General features: G+C 32.1%; 1 protein-coding gene across 2 annotated transcripts in view; it reads right to left on the bottom strand.

The window, feature by feature from the left end:
• Positions 1-1,736: 1,736 nt before the first annotated feature.
• Positions 1,737-23,820, bottom strand: part of TMX3 (thioredoxin related transmembrane protein 3) — a 34,395-nt gene continuing 12,311 nt past the window's right edge. The window contains exons 6-16 of one of the 2 annotated variants that reach the window (XM_069467879.1): positions 23,282-23,362; positions 21,223-21,322; positions 20,447-20,524; positions 17,591-17,657; positions 14,296-14,394; positions 12,234-12,291; positions 12,009-12,062; positions 10,801-10,857; positions 5,496-5,625; positions 4,751-4,819; positions 1,737-2,467 (exon numbers count right to left, since the gene is read on the bottom strand). In XM_069467879.1, the coding sequence (XP_069323980.1) occupies positions 2,207-2,467; positions 4,751-4,819; positions 5,496-5,625; positions 10,801-10,857; positions 12,009-12,062; positions 12,234-12,291; positions 14,296-14,394; positions 17,591-17,657; positions 20,447-20,524; positions 21,223-21,322; positions 23,282-23,362 (1,054 nt within the window). In that variant the 3' untranslated portion in view covers positions 1,737-2,206. The remainder of the gene's footprint in view (positions 2,468-4,750; positions 4,820-5,495; positions 5,626-10,800; positions 10,858-12,008; positions 12,063-12,233; positions 12,292-14,295; positions 14,395-17,590; positions 17,658-20,446; positions 20,525-21,222; positions 21,323-23,281; positions 23,363-23,820) is intronic. The other variant, XM_069467880.1, reaches the window with a different exon arrangement.

Genomic DNA, 23,820 nt, shown 5'->3' with positions numbered 1-23,820 from the left:
TTACACTGTAAATAAAAACCTCCCAAAATAAAGACAAAAGTAAAATTCTAATATAAAAAGAAATAAAATTAATTCACTTATAAACCACCTACACATTTTCTTTTCCCAATAGACATACCTTAAAAGCACAAACAGAATATGAAGCAATAGTACAAAGCTGTGAAAGGGTAACACAGAACTAAGGCATCATTTATAAAGGATATCACAGAATACAAAAGAAGATCACTGGATTTTTGTTTGCTGGTAGACATTGAGCTATCCTTTTTTTTTTTTCCTATTGAGGTCTTTTTTATTTACAGGTGATGATCAACAAGATAAAAATATGCAGAAGACTAACATTTGATAGTGATAAACATGAAGAAAAAAAAAAATCAATGACATTTTCTATACCTATTTCTTCATGTCACCAACTGCTAAGTTTTCACTTCCTTGCTGGAATGTCTCTAATTAGGCATCTGTACGTATCTACACTTTTCACTACTGCAAAACAAGCTTCACCACTGAAGCTTGGAAACATTGGAAACATTAATATTTATCCTCCCCAAAAGAATCTCTTATTATTCTGTGCAGAGGAATCTACTTGTTAATTTAACAGCATTTATCTCCAGTTTCCACTTAAGAACATTTCATTCTAGTATTTCCTGAAATTCCCTGATGGAGTATTTGTTTCATTATTAAAAAAATAACAATAATGGAGAATCAAACATAAAGAATAGGTATTTAATTATTAAATAGTAAAAGAGCACATGGATACAACAAAACAATTGCTAGTGATTCCATTTAGTCCTGATCAATGTGGCATCAGAAGCAATCTGGTGACCTGGGTCAGGACCATGGATTAAATACTTTAAAATGATTAAACATGCTTAAATGTCCAATGGAATCTTTTATAATGGATAACTAAATTACTCAATGAATAACTACTCAAATAGTTACCTAATAAAAATTCTAAACTTAGCTAAAATAAAGGCCTCAGAAATAACTAATTTAGAATAAACCAAACTGTTATCAAAAAACCCACAATTTTTAGACATTACCTGGGATAGAATTCCTATATTATTTCACTATAGACAGAATATGAAAAGTCACTCACTGAAATGGGTGACAGAATTGAGAGAATGGAGGTTACAGACCAATCTCTTCGTTGGCTGTAAGTTTTGTCATTGGATACTGCTGATTATGTCACTCATCACTCATTTATGAACACAGACACACTTGCAGTATTATATATAGATGTGTCAATAAAGTTTGTGTCTACATACATATGTATATTTTCAACTGTAAGTTATCAAGTTTGCATACCATAAACAAATATATAATATACTACTTTTCAAAAAGCAGATTTTTATCAAAGAAAATTTTAGAAGAAATGTCAATATATAAAATAGAAATGAAACAAAACAAAAATACTAGGCTGTTCTGGCTAACGCAGAGTAGAATTAATAAAGAAACTTCTCTTTCTGCAATGACCATGAGACACCTATTAAGAGTATTCCAGGGGATGGGCTGAAACTACTGTTCTCAGTAAATTCTGTTTATTTTGCAAAGGTCAATCACAAGACTATTTTTTCAAAGATAAGACTACAGGCTCATACGAAAATTTTATAATAATGTAACTGAGTATAAAGTTAAAATGTAACATTTCCTCTCCTTTAAAAATAATAACAAAATAAAACCATTATGCTATATAAAATCACATTATTTTTAACCTCATAATCTTAATTTCATACATGGAAAAAGTTATTCGGTCTCTTTAAAGTGCCTAATTTTAAAGACCTAATTTTGTCCATATAAATCTTGTCCAAAATATATGAGGAGAATCGTTGGTAGGAGGTGGAGGTATTATTTTTCTATATCAAACGTGTATCTTCTACCTGATTGGCCAATTAAAATATTCTGCCAAAGAATCTTAACTTTCTCACAGAATATTCAGATAGAGAAACATGCAAATAGGACTGATCTGTTATAACATCTCTAAGGTAAGCTTTGATGGAGCGCTTTGTGTTTGTTTCAGACAAACCACTCATCTTTTTGCTCCAAACATCTCCCCATTTATGGAAGGACTGCTTTAATCCATGCAGTTGATATTAGCAAAATACAAATAACATGTTCTCTTCTGTAAAGATCATGATTAAATGTCTAAATCCAATATATAGACTCTTTAATAATTTGAAATCCTATCAAATATTTTATAGTGGTAAAAGTCTCAATCTTTCTTCTTTTCTAATACATCCTTGGGCTCTTGCACTGTAGGCATTAGAGATCCTCCACTGCTGGGCCCCTGTTGTTCTTTGCTCTCTTCTATCTGTTCTTGGCTTTCAATTTCACTTTTAGACACTTCATATCGTTCTTCTATATAACCACCATCTGTGTCAGCTGTGTAGATTCCATAGCACATGATACTGATGACACCCAGTGGCAGGCCAAAGAGAAAACAGCCCATAAGTGGTGAGCTCTTGAAAATAGACTGTGGAAAGATAATTAAAACTCAGTTCCCTTCAGATTTACATAAAATGAATTTAAAATCACTTCAGATTTCCTCCACTTGTAGCTATTCAACTTGCTTTGAGTTCCAGTGAAAGAGTCCATACTTCAGCAGTAGCTACTATGTTAAAGACATCATAAGAGATACAAATTCTGTACACATGCACACAGATGAGTGTGTGTAGAACCAGCTACAGGAAGCAGAAAAAGGCACCAAATATCCTACAACCATTCCTAAAGACACCTATTTTTCCCACATTAACCACAAAGGTCTCTTTAAGATGGTTACTATGTGCCCAATAGCCTTAGAATTGTTTATTAACTATAAGAATCTGCTCATGAAGAAGGTTGGGTTATTTTTATGAAGAAAGTATATACATACACATATTCTCTTCACATGACATTTTAAACATTTTTCACTCATCTGGTTAGTATTAAAGTCTCATTAACTTTCTAATTTCCCTTAATCTACATAGTGTCTCCTCAGCTCCCAGAAAATTAAAAGAAATTTTACTGAACAGGTTTTTCAACTATAATATTCTAGGGGCTGTGTTTATAACTCTTGAGAACAATATAGTCAAGTTCAGAGCAGAAAAAGATCGTTTTGGATTAAGATAACGGAAGAAGGCGTCACAGAATAAAGGTGAGTTTTGAGGGGGAAATATAAGGATGAGTAAGAATGAGGCAGGACAAGGTAGTGTGAACACTAGCAATTTGCTCCAGGAAAACTTATACAATATTCAAAAACCAGCACAGAAAATATTTTGGATAGACAGTGTAGGCAAGTGATCAAAATCCATTATTTCAGTAATATTAATTCTGCAGCAGTATATAGAATGTAGTGGATAATGGGCAAGAGGAAGTGTGGAAAGCAGGTGAAAGTGAGAATAGCAGCTAGACATACTGTGGTAAGAGCCCAATCTATGCTGGGGGCAAGAGGAAAATAAAGACTATTACTGACAAGTTGAAGGACACCATGCATGGAATGAGACAACGATTCTTAGAATTTACTTCTAATGAAGATAGTTACATTTTCATGATTGCTTTTGCCACAATGAATGAAAATGCCCACGGAGTAGCTCAAGGCAGACAACAGGAACTGAGTTTAGGGCTCAAACAAATTTAGGAATGCTTTTACTGTCAGAGTAACTGAGAGTTAAAGCTGGGAGAATAGGAATGATTTCTCAGAGTTCCAAGCGAGAAGGTTCAGATCCAAGTACCGAAAAGAGCAGAAAGAGAAAAGAGACTCTGAAAAACACTGACTGGAGTGATGGGGTCATGCATGGGAGAAACAGTGATTACCACAGCAGAACGGGAAAGGAGAATGCCAAGAAAGGGAAGCTTTGAAGACATCCAGAGGAAATATCACAAGAGATCTAATAACTAGTAGGCAACTATGAGACTGCGCATTAGTTTTCTCGAGTAAAAAGAAGAGCAAATTAGAATGGCAGACATAATCAGGTGAGAGGTGATATTGAAGGAAATCAAGGAAACATTTAGAAACTGTAATTATAAATAAATAAATAAAAGTATAACCAGGGGCAGACGTGTCAATTCAAGTCATCCACCATTGTCTATATTCTACCCACGCCTGACATCTGCAGATACACACTGGGATGAACAAATTAAAAAAAAAAATACTGTTGGAAACAATTTGACCTATCACATTTTAATTCTACATTTAATATCTGCTTTTTAAAGAAAGAATGAAAGAAAGAACAAAAAAAAGGGCAGGAGAGAAGGAAGGAAAAACATCTATAAATGATTCCAATTATTTATCAACTTATGGGTAGCACAGAATTAACAGAGATGTTTATTAAGATTGACTATTTTGACAACTGAAAGAATAAAAATAAAAAGGAATGACTTCCCAAGACACATCATTTTCTTCAACAGAAATGACTAATTCACAGAAAGACAACCGTACTTAGTAGAACTAAAAATTTCATATTATCTACACTTTCATGAAATTATTAAGCAAGAACTTTACATAGTAGTTTCAAGAAATAAAATCTTTAAGTCATACTATCAAGTTAATTGATTCTGAATTTCAGTTAACTCACCAATCATAAAAAAATGAATTAGAGAAACTTAATTTCCATCTGATGGAAATATTTTCTTAATGTAAATACTGACTAGTTCATACCCTGCAAATTAAAAAGACGTATTTTGACCTAATCCTTGAAATTCAGATTTTACCAGTTAGACATAAAGACCCTGTACATTCTTAATTACCAATGGCACAAAACAAACTGTCACAACTTACCACAATCGTAGATTTGGCATCAAATACTATTCTTTTCAATCTCTGCAAAATGCTGTCACCTCCTTGGGCCTTCAATTTAACAGGAAAAAAATTTAAATTATTATTTAAGTGCTTTCCTATGCTATATAATCTTACAATTGCAGGTTGAAGGTTGACTCCAAAATAGTAAGTAATTCAACTGAAGGCTGTACAGTAAACATTTACTGATGTTTTCTGGTCCTGTATTCCTTTTGCCTTCCTGTGTTAACACACCCCAATTCTGCTCTGAAGAAGTCATCCTCCTGTATTCATAATCCATGCAGCTTGGCTGAAGCTGATCTACCCCGAGTCTAGGCCTGCCTAATTTTTTAATTTAGCTGAGATTGCCAAACCAAAGCTGCAGCAGGATACCTTTGTTATTGTGTAGGGAGAGTCTCTCTGAGGATGAAGCTCAAAAAGAAAGTGCTGATAGGCAGAGAGGGAAAAATTTCTTCTTAAAATCAATCAAATCCCTGAACTCACCCATCCCTGAAATCTGGCTCATTCCTTGAATTTCCAAGCTCTATAAGCCAATAAAATCTCTTTTTTGTTAAATAGTTTGAGTTCGGTTTCACTAACTTACAAACAGAAGGGTTCTCACTCAAGTTAGTTTCATTTCAACAAAATTATATTTTCACAAACATAAAATTCCTACTATGTGATGATTAAGAGTGTTTCTCCTCCACTTCACCCTGTGACCCCTCTGAAATGAAAGTGAACAACATACTTCTACTGTGCCATCCAAAATGTTGTTAATGAACTGGACCATGTCTTCGGCATTCTTAATCTGTCTTTCTAGCAAAAAGTATTGTTGGTTTGAAGTATTCAGTACAACTACAGTTGGGATTGTCAAGTCACTGAAAAATAAAAACAAAGAAATCAAAATATGCATTAAACACAGCAATAAGTTTACTCTGATATTTACTTATATCACAGTAGCTACAATTACAAGAGGGAGCTATATTAATAGGTTTGCCACCCTTTGTCTATATAAAGAAAATTTCAAATTTTCCATCCAGTTTAAAACTAGTTAAGATTATATGAAAAACATTTTAATAAACAATAGCTGAGTAATCACAAACTTAAAAATTATGACAGGTGTGGTCATCAATTTCTGGGCAATATTATTCCTTGCCACAAATTTATTTTTAATACCCTCACTTTTAATCATATACAATCCTACTAGTTAAATGGTACTCAGGCAATGAGACAGGGAAGAGCATGGTCTCTGAAGTCATACTGCTTGTGTTCAAATCTAGAACTTTCTCTTAAAGTTGCAGGATTTTAGGCAAGTAATTTAGCTTCTTATGCATAATGTTTTTCACTTATAAATGGGGAGGGCAATGGCACCTATCTCACCACAAAAATTATATGAGAAAATTCATGTTAAATATTCAGCACAAGACCTTGTACACAATACATGTTCAATTAAAACTATTGCAAATTCTCTCAACTCACACTATCACACTTTATATTTCACATCCTCAGGAAGTACTTTAGTGATATACTAGACATCAATTCAGTTCACAGATAGGATAACTATATAATACTACCAATGTGTGTCATTTAATTGTCTTAATATCTATGATTATTTGTATGTCTATGCTTATATCAGCATATTATGTAAAAGTATAAAACTTTATAGTAGAAATAATATACATCATTCTGTTATTACCACATAAGTAACTGAGGCCAGTAGGTTGCTTTCTTGTTCATAATTCTTTTTCTCCTACAATACCACACCCTTTTCCATGCCATCTGACCCCTGACGTTGGGCCCAGTCATTGTTACTTGGTCAATAGGAAGGTGAGAGTCGTGACTTCAGCAGAGGCTTGAAGTGTGCTTCCATGGCTGGGGTGGCCCACTTGGGTGTCTGCAATTGCCATAAAAAGAACATCCCCCAAGAAAATATCCTACCAGAGTCAAGGACAAAAAAGACACATGGAGTAGACCTGAACCCAAATGGAAGCCATATCTAGTTGTGCCCAGCCAAGGTCAACCAACCCGACAAGTGAGAGAGAATACATGATTACTGTTTTAAGCCACTGGGTATTAGGGTGCTTTATTGCCAAGTATTAGGCAATAAATAACTGATTGTGTACTTTAAAAAAATCTTAGCTCTACTCTTGTTCATAAAAACAAGAGGCAACTTTTTAATTTATAGCTGTTATTATAATGCATGAACAGCAAAAAATTCTATTTTTATATTAATAAAATGGATTAGAAGCTGGTCTTCCTACAAAATACATTTTATGAAAAAGTTGAATACACAATTGAACTAGGAAGCAAATGTTTGTTTTAAAACAATTCAATTTGAATAATGGTGGAAAATAAGATATCCTATTCCCTCTTAATTATACTCACAAAAACCCAATACAATGTCACAGCTCAAAGGTCTGATAGTTTCCTATTTATCCTAACAAAAAGTAAAAGCAGAGTCAATGCTACAATTTTACATTATATAATATCATGTATTTGCCTTAACTTAAAAACATTTTAGGCATCAATATCTACTCCACTAATTTGTCTGTAAGTATTAATGTTATCATTAAGAGGTTTGAAATAAGAGACGAATTTGAGGACTAGGCTTGTTTAACTTATTTGTTGGGCATCCTCTGGCATATTATTTAATAAACTTCCTTGAGTTTCTTATAAAAAATTTTAATTTTCTCAGCTATATAAAATGGAGATAATAGTACTTATGCCTGAGTTACCACAAAAATTAAAAAATACACATTGACCACTTAGTCTAATGTTGGCCACAGGGTAAATACTCAATAAAGACTTTTACATAACCAACATTATATACCTTCTCTCTTCTCTCAAAAAAAAAAATTAATTTAATTAAATTTTAAAAAATAAATAAGAGCAAAATATCAATCAAAAAAAAAAAAAAAAAAAAAAAAATCACCCAAAACAAGGGGTGGGTGGCAAAGGGGAAAGATTATTGTTGATGTCCTAAATGCTTTAATTTCAAATCACCTTTCACATCTTCCTCACATGCTTTAAAATAGTTATACGCAGTGATGTATAATAAACTCTTTCTTTAAAAAGAGTTCTAAGAAAACAGAATTATCTCCTTTTCCCCAAGAGATGTAAAAATCAGTATTATTTCTCATGTGAAATCACTCACATGGCTGCAACACTATAATAGCATTTTTAGCATGTCAAGTCATTTTCTTTTAATAAAATAATCTTTTAAATGCTTGTCCTTTGGAGGGAAAAAAGCCCAAAACAAAATACATTAAGTACACGTATTAGTTTTCCATTGCTGCCCTAACAAACACAAATGTAGCTGCTTGGGACAACATGCATTTACTGCCTCACAGTTTTGTGGGGTCAGAAGTCCAGCAAGCTTGGCTGGGTCCTTTGCTCACAAGGTGGAAATCAATCAAGGTCTCAGGGGAGCTGCGTTCCTTACTGACAACTTTGAGAAATAATTCATTTCCAGGCTCATTCTGTTTTGGCAGAATTTAGGTCCAGCAACTGTAGGATTAAGATCCTTGTTTCCTTGATGGCTGTCGACCAGGGGGTTGTTCTCAGCTTTTAGAAGCCACACACATTCCCTGGTTCATGGCCTCCTTCATATTCACAGCCAACAACAATAAGGGGTCCTTCTTATACTTGGAATCTCCCTTATAGAGCTTTCTATCCTATATTCTCTTAGCTTCTACTGGAGAAAGTTCTCCACTTTTAAAGCCTCATATGATTAGATTGAACCCTCACGGATAATCCAAGATATTCTCCTGTTTTAAGGTCCATAAATTTAACTGCATCTGCAAAGTCCCTTTTGCTCTGTAATGCAACACATACACAAATTCTAGGCCGGGCATGGTGGCTCACGCCTGTAATCCTAGCACTCTGGGAGGCCGAGGTGGGCGGATCGTTTGAGCTCAGGAGTTCGAGACCAGCCTGAGCAAGAGCGAGACCCCATCTCTACTAAAAATAGAAAGAAATTATATGGACAGCTAAAAATATATATAGAAAAAATTAGCCGGGCATGGTGGTGCATGCCTGTAGTCCCAGCTACTTGGGAGGCTGAGACAGGAGGATCGCTTGAGCTCAGGAGTTTGAGGTTGCTGTGAGCTCGGCTGACGCCACGGCACTCACTCTAGCCTGGGCAACAGAGTGAGACTCTGTCTCAAAAAAAAAAAAAAAAAACAAATTCTAGGAATTGGGGCATGGATTTCTTTGGGCACCACTCTGCCTCTACTGAACTACTCACACAAAGATGATTAGCATCATATAGCTTTTTAAGTGGATACTTACAAACTTGAGCTCAGGGCAACAAGAACAGGAAATGGCTACAAAATTATTACAGTAGTAGTAAAAAATAAATTAATTTTACACATTCATGATTTAATACTGCATCTTTATGTTTATTTGCATTGTTCTCAATTGCGAATGGTGCCATGTACTGTCTATAAGTGTTTGTGTAAGTTTTGATAAATTTTAACTGTTTATAATACATTTGTGTATTTTTATGGTAGTAAATGATAAAATAGTATCTACATATATTTTATGCATTCATGACACATCTAACATTTTTTTCAATAATCCAAACTATCCATTTCATCTGCAAGTTTTCAAATTGCTGCAAATTTCAAAAAAAAAAAGAAAAATCTCCAATATATCTATTGAAAAAAATACAAGTGGACCCATGCAATTCAAACCATGTTGTTCAAGAGTCAAATGTACTCTTAATAACTGCATAAATACTTTTTTTTATTTTCTCTTGATTTCATTATATTCCACATCTGGTACTTTACCTTCAGTAAACACACTCAAATTCTTATTGGAATGAGAGGGGTAATATAATTGAATATATATGAATTAAAGAAATGCTACATTATAATTTCAAGCTTTTAACTAAAAGTTATGAATGTTACTTTGGACTTCTAAGTTTGTTTCCCCCACAACTGTTCTTCCTCAGAAATTAGAAGATACTAAATTAATCTAATACATTGCAACAATGAATGAAGGCATTTGCTATATCTGTTACTAAGCAAAGCTAGAGAAAACTGAAACATAGCACAATGTTGTTGCACAGCCATTGGACCTTCACTGCTGCCAGACAAGTTAGTGTGTCTCTGGTGAGACTTCCTCATCTTCATTTCAGAGGCTATTTTAAATCTCTACCACTCACCTATGCCTCATTTTCCTACTACCTGTTGTGTTTGCTACTATGTTTCACCTGAAATAACCTCCTCCTATTCTTCATTCAGTTAACGTCTCATTCTTTTGGCCTCCTCTTAATTATTATCTCCTCTGGAAAACATTTTCTGACCCCTTCCCTCCTTAGGGTGCACTGGGTCGGGGTAAGGTTGCAGGAGTATCTATACGTTCCAGAGCCCTCTACTACACAAATCTTTTCAACCAGTTCTGTAATTAATGTGTGTGGTCTTACCCAATGGACCATAAGCATTTGAAGACAGGAACTCCATTTTTTTCATCAACAGTGCCAAACACGATGTCCACTAAATGGAGTAGGTTCTTGTTTCAAACTTATTAATTCAGTACAGGGTCTGGTAAATGTTTTCTAATATCAATTTTCCAAGTGACAAATTAGATCTTCACATTATAAACATAATAGATTGAAATTATTTTAAAACTGCATATTTTTCCTATAACGTTATTTTAGTCTATTCAAATAAATTCTTCTAGAATAGCAATTAGTTCTTGAACACTAAAAATTTTCGGCTTAAAAGTTATATTTACCCATTAACACTAAACTTCTTAAAGTGTGTATTATGCAAAAAATATGAAATTTACAAGATTTTGAATAATCTCTTTTATAATACTATATAACATTGAATTGGGAAATAAGTGTTTTTTTTAGTATAGGGAAATATTAAAATTCAGTAAGTTTCAAATACACAATTTAAAAACTCAAGTATAATATTTAATGGAAAAATATCTGCATCAGAATATACCATTAGTTTTTTTCAGCTATTTAACCCTTCTGCATGTTTCTCAGCAACAGAAATAAAAAAAGTTGATTTGATAACAAAATTATTCATCACTTTACTTACTCCATCAGCAAGGTATTTATATAGTCATTTCCATCCATATGGCCAAACTGAAAATCCCTAACCAATAATAACCAAAAAATAAACAAACAAAAATAAGAGAGAGCACAATATTAAATACAAAATAAAAAAGTAAACAATATAACAAATTGAACTTTAGGGCTTTCTAAGCACATAAACACTGTAAACACTTAACATGTAAATTGTAAACCATAAATATAGAAAAGAATGTAACTTGTACTGGCTTTTGAGATACAAATATATGAGTAAAATTAAGCAAATTCTAATACTTTTCTGCTTCATTTACGCACCTTTAAAATACAGAAAAATAAGCATTTTCAGCTGAAATATGTTTAGAAAAATTATCCACTTACTTTAAAAAAGGACTAATCAGAAGATGCTACAGACTATTTAACAGGAAAACTATATATTGACCCATCATTAGAAAATTCAGAATAAGGAAATAATAATCAAATAATATTACAAATTTATATTGGCTGTCTCTTATGGCAGCAACGGTTTAATTTAGCACATAGCAAAAATATATTTATTGCTGATGCCATTTTTATATTAAGTTATTTTTCCAGTTCCTGTTATAATTATCATCTATCTCTGACTTCTAATTGCTCATTTAACTATTCCAAATTCGTAAGTATATTTGCATATTTTCTTTTCACAAAATTTACCTCAAATTCTCTCAGGATGCAGGTATGATACCAATTATAAATAAGTTTTTTTTTTTTTTTTAAATTTGTAGGATATCCCAAAAAGAATTTCAAGATTCAGACAATTCATGCTGAAATTCAATATGCTATGTTACAGTACTTCCCACTTGCCCACTGGTTTCAGCTACCCACAGTCAACCAAGAAATTCTGGAAATAAACATTCACATAACTTTTATTACAGTACATTGTTATAATTGTTCTATTTTATTGGTTATTGTTGTTAATCTCTTAATATACCTAATTTATAAATTAAACTTTATCATAGGTATGTATGTATAGGAAAAAACACAGAGTTCAGTTCTATCTGTGGTTTCAGGTATCCAGTGGGGTCTTGGAATGTATCCCCCATGGATAAGGGGAAACTACTATAATTTACTTCAGTTCTTTGATTCACCTTGGAAAGTATGAAATACTACTACTTTTGCTTTACTATATTACAAAACATAAATAAAGATGAAGGAATCTTCTAGAATATAAGCACCTACCTATGGAAATGGTCTCTATAATCTCTAGCAACTTCCTGAATAATTGACTTTAATCTGTAGGAAAAAACACATGAATATTTCATTTCTTCACTTGAAAACTATAATTATTCAATTATATGCTGTCTTATCTAAGTGCTACAGGAAAAGGAAGATAACATATCAAGTCTATCTAAAGCCACGAATTGGATGACATTTGAGGCTAAAAACTATTACAAGGCACCATACCTGGTGTGTTCAACTGATGTATTTTTCTCATCAATAACTGCAATAGCCACAAGCTTTCCTGAAATTAAGAATAATATATCTAAATTCAATAACCCTCATTATACAAACTTTTCAATAACCTCTTTAGTGGTGAACAGGGAATCAGTAAAATGTTTCCAGAATTAATTCCAATTATCCCACACGTTACACTGAATTATACCCACACATTATGGTAAAATAATTTGTAGAGTGAATCAGTGAATTAATCAACTCCATATGATAAATCCCCTTCCATTTCCCACCCCCAAAATGTAAATAATAGTAAACATATAGCAATGTAATATATACTCAAGTTGTAATTTTTATAATAATTTAAATGCTCAAATTGTTTTTTTTCACACACCCCAAAAATTGACTAAGATGACTATTTTATCCAAAGCTAAAACCATGAGAAATAGTTGACAAAAGGAGTTTATTAAGAATTACTTTAACTCTAAAACAACAGTATGTAACAATAAGAAAATGCCTTTTACATGCCATTCCCTTCATTAACACACATCACTATTTGCCAGTAATAATACACAGGATTAAACTGACTTGCATTTACTTAACCCTAAGTAGAACATCAATCGTATGTATCTGATATCCTTTAGGAAAGCAGCATGATGTCATAACCAGACCAGTGGTGTTCGAGTAAGAAAACCAGACAATGCAATCTAGCAGTCTATTATGTTCTAGGCCAGAGGTGAGGAACCTGTAGCCTTAAGGCTACATGTGGCCTTCCAGGTCCTTAAGTGTGGCCTTTTGACTGAATCCAAATTTTATAGAACAAATCCATTTATTTTTATTAATACATTTTGATCTTATTTTTATTTTTAAAATGAACGTATTTAAAATACCAAAGAATAAAATAAGTTTCAACAAAATAACCCTCCCAGATTGACCAGCACAATTAGAACGTGAGTTAGCCATAAGGGCTAAACTGATGGCTGCTACACTCATGATTTAGTTTTAATTTCCCCTACCTGACTGATGCCACTACCACATGAGGCTGGTTGGCTAGAGTTTATGGGGGATTGAGTAATGTCAGTCTGTTATCACAGTGCACTGTGTTTCTGTTTGAAGTGGAATTTGTGAATGGTTGCACAGCTTGACAGTACTATTTAATTCTGTCTGCTTAATAGCCCATCATGTCAAAGAAGACCAAGAGAATGCTGAAGGAAGAACACAAATTTTTTTAATGAGGATTGGGAATTGCAATAGTATCTTGTTTCTGCTGAAGATAAGATGATTTGCTTGCTTTGTGATACTGCAGTATCAACATTAAAGAAATTCAATGTTCATCAGCATTATAGCACTCATAAGGACCACAAATAGAAATTAAAAGATGAAAAGCAAAAGCAAAGACAACTCTTTCCAAGCAGCACTAAGACCTGGAAATAATGCCACTGAAGCAATTATAAAGTAGCTGGAAAGTATACAGACATTATTAACATAACGAGAACATATTACATGGCCAGATATTTTCCAGACAAACCTCATACACTTGGGGAAAAAGGAAAGTCATTCAGTGATGTAGAAATTGTGAAACAATGCATTGTCGAAGTTGTAGGATGCTTAGACCCCAATAACGTTTCAAAGTACAAACAACTGCTTCTTTCAAGGAGAAACATAACTGATCAGCAACATGAATTAGCCTTCAACTTAACAGAACACCTTCATGCAATACTTCAGAAGGAAAATATACATTATGCAATCACTCTGGATCAATCAACTGATACTACTGACTCGGCACAGGTTTTATACTTCATTGGGGTCATAACAGAAGATTTTCTTTGTTTTCCCCCTGACACCTCCAGTTCTACTAGTAAACCATCTCTTGAGCTAATACTTGACCCATATACAAACGTATACTCTTTGGTAATATCAGTCCATATTCTCATATGGTAGAACTGGCATTCGGGTCTAACAAAAAAATTAAATTATAAAATAGAGCTTAAATTCATTTCCTATAGAATCAGATTTAAGTAATCAACTGATGAAAAATTCTGTAGAGTGACAGAAAGTTGTATTATCTTGTTACCTGTGTCTCCAAGTTCATACAAGAGGAAGCCATCCATAGTGAGATAACTCTGAAACCTCTCTCTGTTGATCCATGATGACAGATCACCATCTTCATATTCTTAAAAACAAAATATTGATAAATTATAGTATAACTACATGTTTAAGGCAGTTATAATGTTTTAATCTGGTAATATGTACAAAATGCCTGAGAATCATAATCTTAAAATAATTTTATTTTTAGTAATTTATTCTAAGCAATCAGATGTACAAAAGGATTAAATGCACAAAGTAATTCTTCACTATAGCATAATTAAAAACAGTAAAAAACAAATAAAAATAAAATAATCAAAATGTCCTAAATAGGAAATAATTTAAATAAATTTTGGTACATGTTGAGAAAGACTATTTATAAATTAAAGACAAAACTTATAATAAACAAATTGTAAAACGGGTTACAAAACAGTATTACAATAAGACTGTAACTTTGTAAAAAATACAAAGGAAAGATAAACTGATAGAATAATAAAATGAAGGCATATACTTCTAAATGGTTATCCTAGATTGATGGTTATATTTGGATCCTGATACTGCGGGTAAACTGTATTACAATTTCTTTGCTCTTCTCTATTTATGATATTCTTCCTTAATTTACAACTCTTTCCCATATGTACAACACATAAAACTATAATACGTTAGCTTTTTTCCAATATCAAATACTTTCCTCTGCTAAGCAGATAGAAAATATATCTAAGAGAAATTATATGTCCTGATTAGAAATATAATTCTGAAGTAGTTTTGAAAAATCATTACAATTGCATGAAAGAGAAGCTGATGTAAAGTAAAATGTCTTTAAAAGCCTACCAATAAGTCTGAAGACTGGATTTTACTCATTTCTTGAAAGGTGTGCTTTTTCTGTCACTTGCATTGCTAAACAAAACATTTTCAAGTTATCAAACCTATAAAATAAGTGATATAATGCAAATCTGAAAGTAATTATGGATTTGGAATATAAATTAGAAAAATAAACATAAAACTGGAAGTTGATTCCTGGGCCACAATCTCTACTCCATGTCAAACGTAAATTTTCTAAAGATTGCACAAAGTGACCAACTTTAAACTCATCAGAAAATAGACTATCATCCTAAGTCCCTACCCTAATGCTTCTGAACTTATTAACAACAATTAAATATTAGAGTAACAATTCAAAGTAAAGCCTTTGTTTTATCTGAAGGCTTCAGGCAGGTTCTAAATACCAACAGCTGCATGTTAGAAAAATTTGGCTTTTACAATACCCAAAGAAACTTAATATATTATTCCTGTCTTTCTTAAGCAACAGAGACCACATCTGAAACATGGAAAGACAAGGAAGGGGTACTTTCTTACATAAGCTGAAAGAACATATTTAAATCTAAACAGATATGATCAAGTTTTTTTTCCAAAAATAAACAAAGTGGCTCTCTGAATTGTTAAGAAACTCACAACAAGAATAAAAGATTTGAAGGCTGAAGTTTGATACCATTGACTTAGTATTTTAACTTAGGAAGAAAACTCTTTAATCCTGTTTATCTGTAAAATAGCAAGAATACTGATTTTAAAGGATTTTGTGAAGACTAAATAAAATAATATACATTAAGTGCTTAACACATGGGAAGTAATGTAAGAGCAGATGATAGAATAACTATAGATATGAATTCTTTTCTTTCCTAACTTCCTTCTTTTCCTTCTCATATTTTCATATATGTAAGTTCCTCTTAAGTTCTTTTTTAAGCTCAATGTCTAATTCATTCAATAAACATCCAATGAATAAATGACTAAATGAGCATATGAATGAACATGCTATTTAGTTATACACCTGTCTCCTTAGCTAACATTCTCAAGTTACCTCTTTTGTAATCTTAGGATATTAATCTATCTGCCTTATTACCTACCTCACAGATTACTTTGAAAATAAAATGAAAATGTCAAGTTAAGTACATAGATAGTACCTTCTGTATAATGACAGCATAAATGGTAGTTACACTACATCAAGAAATCAAATTCAGTTCTCACTCGTTTTTTTAAGACCATAAAGATAAGAAATGCTTGGTCTTTACAAGATGACTAAACAATTAAAATGCTCCTTTTACTAAAACAAAACAATCAAATGTTCCCTTTATTGGATAGTCTTCTATTTATCTGAATCATTTAAGCAATTCGAAGTCTATTGCTCTCAATTAGTCCTAGTTTCCTTTCTGTTATATATTAGATTCAACAAGAAAAATAACCACAGTCTAGAATATTTCTGCAATGAATGGAAGGTTCCATATCTGGGCTCTCCAACATGGTAAGTACAAGCACATAAGGCCACAAAACATTTAAAATGTGGCCAGTGAGAATAAGAAACTGAATTTATTTTATTAAATTGCAATTTATAATATTACCAACAATGCTATTAGATTAGACTTGGCATTCATTTTTGCTTTTGAGTGGCTGTGTGGTGTCCGAATGATGTCAAGAGTTTTGTTTCTCTTGAAATTTAAAATATCTCCTGGTGCCCCTGTGTGTTTGCTGCATTGCCCCTGAGTACCTCAGAACACAGTTTGGGAGCCATGGGAGTACGTATTTGATAATACCAAGAGATTATTGTTAATTACGGTAGATGTCATAACAGCATGTGGTTACCTAAAAAAAAGTCCGCATTTTCTAGGAGTCATAATATAGCACACAGTAATAAAATGCCACTGGGATTTGCTTCAACAAAAAAAGAGTTGAAGCAAACGTGGTAAGATCTTGGTGTTTGTTTAATCTAGGTGATGGATATTATAGGGTTTTATTTACCATTCTCTTTACTATGACGTATGTTTGACAGCATAAAATATTTCAAAAATAGACCAAGTATTTGTATCAATAAAGAAATGGTGAATCCCAGGTAAGTGGTTACTTCTGACAAGAAGGGAGAAATGCAGCTAAGGAGGAATACACAGGTACTTCAAAACTATTAAGCATGCTTTATTTATCTTTTTGTGTCTAAAATGTTAGATACTTTTAAAAAAATTAATTCTGAACATTTTAAAGTAATGCATAAACACTGCATAGAGTTTACTTTTCAAAAGGCAAATAATTCGACAAAATAATTTACTGTAGATAAAACTCAGAATGAAAGAACACGAGATGGAAAAACTGCATTTGAAGGGTAAAAAAACCAACCATCAATCATGCAATTAATGAGGAACTGTAAGAAGTAGCAACATTTACAAAATCTTTACACCTAAATCCTACAATAGATACAACATTTTAATTTTAAAGTTTTCATGAGTTAAAACTTTGGAACTTACCATCATAAACAAAGTACGTTTCATCTTTGAAAACAAGTACAGCAGGCATCTCTTTTAGTTTCACATACTGCAAAAAAATCATACGTTTAAATGACTTTTATCATTAAAAATTTGTAATTGGTAGCTATGAGTTCAAAAGTATTCAGAGATATCAAAACACACACACACACACACACACACACACACACGCCCCCTAGTAACAAAAAAAAAAATGTTACAGTTAAAAAGACAACAGTCAGTCCCAAACTTATCTAAAGACTGGATCTGAATCTCTTTATACATCAGCTGGCCCAATGCTCTGTTTGCTATGGTAAAAAACATGGATTATTCTTAGACCTGATAACAAGATCTAAAGATATCATGAGAAGAATGGGAAGTACTAGGAGGAACAGAACAGCAGGGCTAAGGTATTAATCAGCCTATTTAGGTTTGAGTCCTTCCCCATCACTCTCCAGCTGTGTAATAATGAGCCAAACACTTTACCTAGGAGAGTCTGCTTCCTCATCTGTGAAATAAGGACACTGAGATCGCCTACCTCATGGAGCAGTTATGAGAGTTATATTAGATAACATAAATGAAAGTATTGCTTAAGTTGTCAACTGCTTTATAAACAACTTTGATGGTAATAAGGGATTCATTCAGAAAGTATCTGCTGCTTATATCTGTGTTGTACTTATTTTGTAAAAATAAAGTTATAGTTGAAAATCAGTATCAGACCAGAAGACAAATAATTTGGGTAAGCGACAAAGAATTATTACATGAAAATGGTAATATTGAAAATAATGACAAATATATTAAGTAAATGAGTAGATGAATAAGAAGGCAAAAATAATAATAAAATAAAAATAAAGAAAGCTGTCCTGGAAAGATTAAAAAGGTAGGGAGGCACATCTAAGGACAGAGAAGATAATAAAGAATGGTCTGGTTACATTACTACTGAAAAATGATACAGCACCATGAAAATAACTATTTTAAGGGCAGTGATAGAGCTCTTAAGTAAGGCTCTATAATCAAGCATGCTTCTATTCACCTGCTCTTGGCAATTCATTGACAAAGATGCTTGAGAAGTATTTTTCAACATTCAACATCCCTCTTTCAAGTATATCCCTCAGTGGTCCTTATTAGAACACAAACAGATAGTTTGAAACTTGGCAGCCATCTAGTTCCACATATTTTGATCTCACCTCCTCTCCCTTGTGTTTCTTTAAACTATCTTATATTATACAGTTATTTGTTAACATGCGAATCTTCTCCATTTATCTTCAAGTATTCTGAAGTCAGAAACCGTCTAAATTCATTCTTGTGTCCCCTTATAACACCTACAGGAGTTTCCATAAATGCTACTTGTAAAGCTAATGAAGCTGTGAAGGACAAAACATTAATATTCAACATATGAGAAGACCACAAAATTATGGGCTTTGTTCCTATTTGAGAATTTTGTATAGGAGTAAAACGCCCCATATTATTCTAAAATAATTATATCCCCTAGCAGACTTTTGCACCTGCATACTCAGAACTAAAAAAAAAAAAAAAGCGAGAAATGACAAATATTGCTATTTTCAGAAACAATTAAAGAATGCTCAAAGAAACTTGCTGAGAAGGTTAATAAAAATAATACATAATAACCTACTATCTTACGTAGCAGATGCTGTTGGTGTTCACTTATTTCATTAAAAAAATTGCATTCAGTTTAGGCCTAGATTTCATTTAATTCTAGACCCTTACATCCAGCTGCTTATTTAATGCTTGTATTTGGATGCCTAATATGAAACAAAACTGAGTCAAATTAAAATGAACAATTCAAAGCTCTTAATCACTTCCCCATTTCCCAATCTGTTCCTCGTCCAGTAATTCCCAAGTTCGTAAATATTGTAACACCAACATCTTGTCAGCTGTTCAAATCAAAAACCTAGTAGTCATCCTTAGGTCATCCCTTTTCCTCACACAAGTATGCTATGACAATTCTATCTCCTGAACACCACAATCCTTTCAACTCTGACCAAAGTTTTTTTACTAACCCTCAAGCCCAAATTTCCTAGACTACCGCAAAAGTTCCACAGAGATCCCTGTATCTACTCTCATATCTATTCAATTCACCCTGCACTTAGCACAGACTAATATCCTTAACATGAACATCAGACCATACTCTTTACCAACTTTAACTTCATCACATACATTGACTGCCATGACGTATAGCACTACATTGGCCTCTGACCACTTCCTATCTCACTGCACCATAGTCACACTGGCCTGCTGTTCTGTTTCTACATTACCCATCATTTGGGCATCTGTATTATCTGTTCCCTGATTCTGGTATACTTGGTCTACAGATCTTTGCACAGCTCCTTCATGTAAGTTCCAGTTCATATATTTTCTTCTCAGACAGGTATTTCTTGATCAATCAATCAGAGCATCCATCCCACCTCTATATACTCCAACTATCACACTGCCCTTTTTTTTCATAGCACTTATATTCTGTTTATAGATTTGTTTACGGAGGACCACATGATACCTCAGTCTGAGGATCTAACAAAAGACCTCATCTGCAACACATACACACACACACACACACACACACGGACACACAAATTAATCCACCAATGTAAACCAACTTAAGGTAACAGTTGTCACCACTGGTATTTTATTAAAGAAAAAAAAGAGCACTTATGTAATAATCATAATCCCTAAATGCTATAAATCTAGTATTTGCTTATTAGTAACAAGCAATCTAATACCAGTAACAGGTTAACACGTTTACTCTTTCTATATAAATCACAGTAAATAAATTTGATAGTAAAATCAAGTAATAATCTAAAAAATGAAATCTTGTCATTAAAATCTAATTTTAAATAGTACCTCAGGAACTACTTCTTCTGAGGCAGAAAAAAAGTATGTATATACAATCAATTCTGAAGCAGCATCTATGTATTTCTCCTGTGAAGACACAAACAGAAAAAAGGCCATTTTAAAATATCAATTAAAGATCAAAATTCATTCCTCATTCAACAATTAAAGTCACCTTATGTGGTAAATATATCATCACAATTTACTACCTTATGGCTTTAAGGTGAAAAGATGGAATATAATAAGCAAATAAACTCTTTCTAAGGCAAAAGATCATTATAACTAAGTGCTTGTATCCTCCTCCAAATAAAGTTCATTAAATATAACACAAGCTCAATCTATATTTATTAATTTAATCATAAATTAGATGAACAATGTTAAATAATGATGATAGTGATGACTATAAGATGTATACACACATACACACACACACACAAAATAAGCTGAAGACAATAGTCTTTTGCCTTTAAAAAGTTTACACTCATACCACTTTGGAGTCTCAGTGACTCAAAATTTTGAAAAAGCAATATAAAATTTAAATAACTGGGTTAATAAAAGGAGAAGAATTAAGGCAGGCAACATCTACCCACACTGTTTACTCACTTCTGTTTCATAAAGGCAAACACTATAGAGGGTATACAAGAAAGTGTTTTTATTATAAAAAATACTTAGATTGAGCTAAAATATTTTCAATAAGAGTGGAGTAAGTTTTGAGTTTCTGGTGAAGTCTTGGCTAGACAGAAAATTAATATACATTTGTTTTTGTGGATAAGAAAATAATTTCATACTTTCAAAGGTGATTCTCCACCTATATAAACGAAAAATACATGATGTCTCTTCTGCACATGTTCAAACATTTGTTGACTTGGAAGTGGCCGAATTAGAGCCCTGTTTAAAAACAAACACAAAATAAACTTGCATTATGAACTAAAGATAGCACATAATTTACTCCTATTTATACTATAGCTGATCATGTCTCAAGTTACAAAGTTTTAATAACATATTAGCTGCATTTTAAGTGTATCTCAAAATCCACATGTCTAATAAAACTGCAGCCCATGACTACCACTGTACTCACATATTAAAAATTAATATAGTACCTGTAATTTAATCGATCGCTTTCAAAATAAATTTCAAATACACCCCTTCAGAGAGTACCATCATTGCCCACATTTTGACAGGCAAAAAAGGGACGATCATTCATTTAGAGTCCTTGGCTAAAAAAAACAACTCACAAGAGAATTAAGATCACAAAAACACACTATGAAATACTAGGAGAATATAGTACTATATTACGTCATTTATATCTTACTCTGTCAATTTAAATACTATATAGTTTTTAAGTACCCTATGAAGGTAAAAACCCCAAAAGTTTCAAAAGTACATTATTTTCAAAAAAATTAAAGTGGAAAATGATAGTCGTAATACATAAGAACCTCATAAAGAGAAAAAAACTCTACAAAAAGTTTTATTATAGAAGCATTTTCAAAGCCAAATAGACTTATATCAAAGGTTATTATAAAACATATCACTTATAAAATATCATTAAAAACTAAAAGAAGAAACAGTCTTCTTTAAAATATGGTATATGCTATGGAATTTTCACTCTACCAAATTTGTAAAAAGAACAGAACGTATTTAGCAAAGACCAACATTTTAATAATGCACAATTCTTAAGATGTATTGCATCACTCACTCTACACTAGCCTCTATTTTAATATTTAGTAATTAACGTGTAAGTGATGCAACTCCAGAACTGACTCTTGAAATTCCAATTGCAATAGAGTCACCTCCAATTACATCAGGAGAATCTCCTCTGAAGCTTAAAACAAAACTCATTAAAAATTAGCACAACAGAAAGACTAATAGAAATTCTGAGGGAATAAAGTACCTTCCAGTAGCACTCGCCTTCATATAATATAAAGTTATCTCAAAATTTATTTATTCACAAAATAAACATGCAATGAATGAGAAAATCTACCGAAAATTATAGCAGTATTAGAAACTTTAATATATTATGATCATTCCTAATTCTTTATATTTTCTCAAATAATTTGAGATAGTATCATGCCACCCAATAAATCCATCCTATTTTAATTTAGCTTAAAGTTATATAAAGCTATCAGTATATCCTTTAAAGCCAATAGATTAATGTATCTTGATGAATGTTCTCTTCAAGAAGTTAAACACAGTAACAGCAAATTATAAGCACTAATTTTCTTTATACCTCAGCAAGATACAGATTTAAAAAAACTTCACCACATTCAAATCAACAAGAAATATTTATAGAAGAATTTGATTTTTTATCAGTAAAACCTCAAAGATCTGTAAGTCAAATAGATTTTTAGGCTTTAATTATATCACATTCTATGGATAAAATGCAATTTTCACAGCTGGCATAAAGCAGCACATGATAAATAAGTATTTCAGCTTCCAATATCACAGGCTACATAGGAACGTCTGAGTCTATTCAGAACAATAATATTCTACAGCTTCTCTTAAAATTCAGAACCAGGCAGTCCAAAAGCAAAATTGTCATAAAATAAAAATTAAGACTCACAAAATTGCTATAAGTAATCAAAATTTTGAAACTATATTAAAAATTCATGGGGGAAAATTATTTTATACATAGAATGAATTTAAATGTGAAGTATATAATACAAATCATGGTTTCTTTCTTTAAACATTTCTTTGGCTATGCAATGTAAACCTTACCTTTTCTCAAAAATAAATCAATTTTTATTTAGGTAAGTTCCTAAAATATGTATGTTCAATATAGTTTATTAAAATATTTAAGTTTCAAATATTAATATCATATAGCAAAGACCTTTCCTAATAAGAACTTACCCAGATACTCTGTGAGCAAACTCAATAATATCATCTTTAGTTCGTGGTCCTCTATAATTATATGCCAAGTCTCCTTTTAATCTTAAAAAGAAAAAAAGATACAAACTTGAGTTATTTTAACTGTTTTAATATTTAATATTAATCACTCTATTAAATAGAAGTACTATATATATATAGTAAATGTAGAGGAGTTTTAGAAGTAGCATACTCATAAAATATAATCAGCGTTTGTTTTCAGAGGACCAGCAATTCAAAATGTAAAGAAAATATCTGTATTTTATTAAAATTATGTAAAAATATTCTACTCTGTATTTGATAGTTGCATTGTGTCTACATTTTCTGAAAAGTGAATATTCTACACATTCATGGTCAAGAGCTTGGAAAATTAAAGCCCTATAATTCTCACTATGTTCCCTGTCAAAAGGTAAATAAAATGACAAGGAATTAAGGGTATTTTGGTAGAGGCAAAATAAATTTTAAGCAATATAGTATCACAGATACTTCATAGATGTTCCAACATTATGGAGTAAAACAATGAT

This window comes from Eulemur rufifrons, chromosome 5 (genome assembly GCF_041146395.1).
Source record: "Eulemur rufifrons isolate Redbay chromosome 5, OSU_ERuf_1, whole genome shotgun sequence".
NCBI classification, from domain to species: Eukaryota; Metazoa; Chordata; class Mammalia; order Primates; family Lemuridae; genus Eulemur; species Eulemur rufifrons.
The sequence above is the reverse complement of the archived record's forward strand: the minus strand, read 5'-3'. Positions and strand labels throughout refer to the sequence as shown.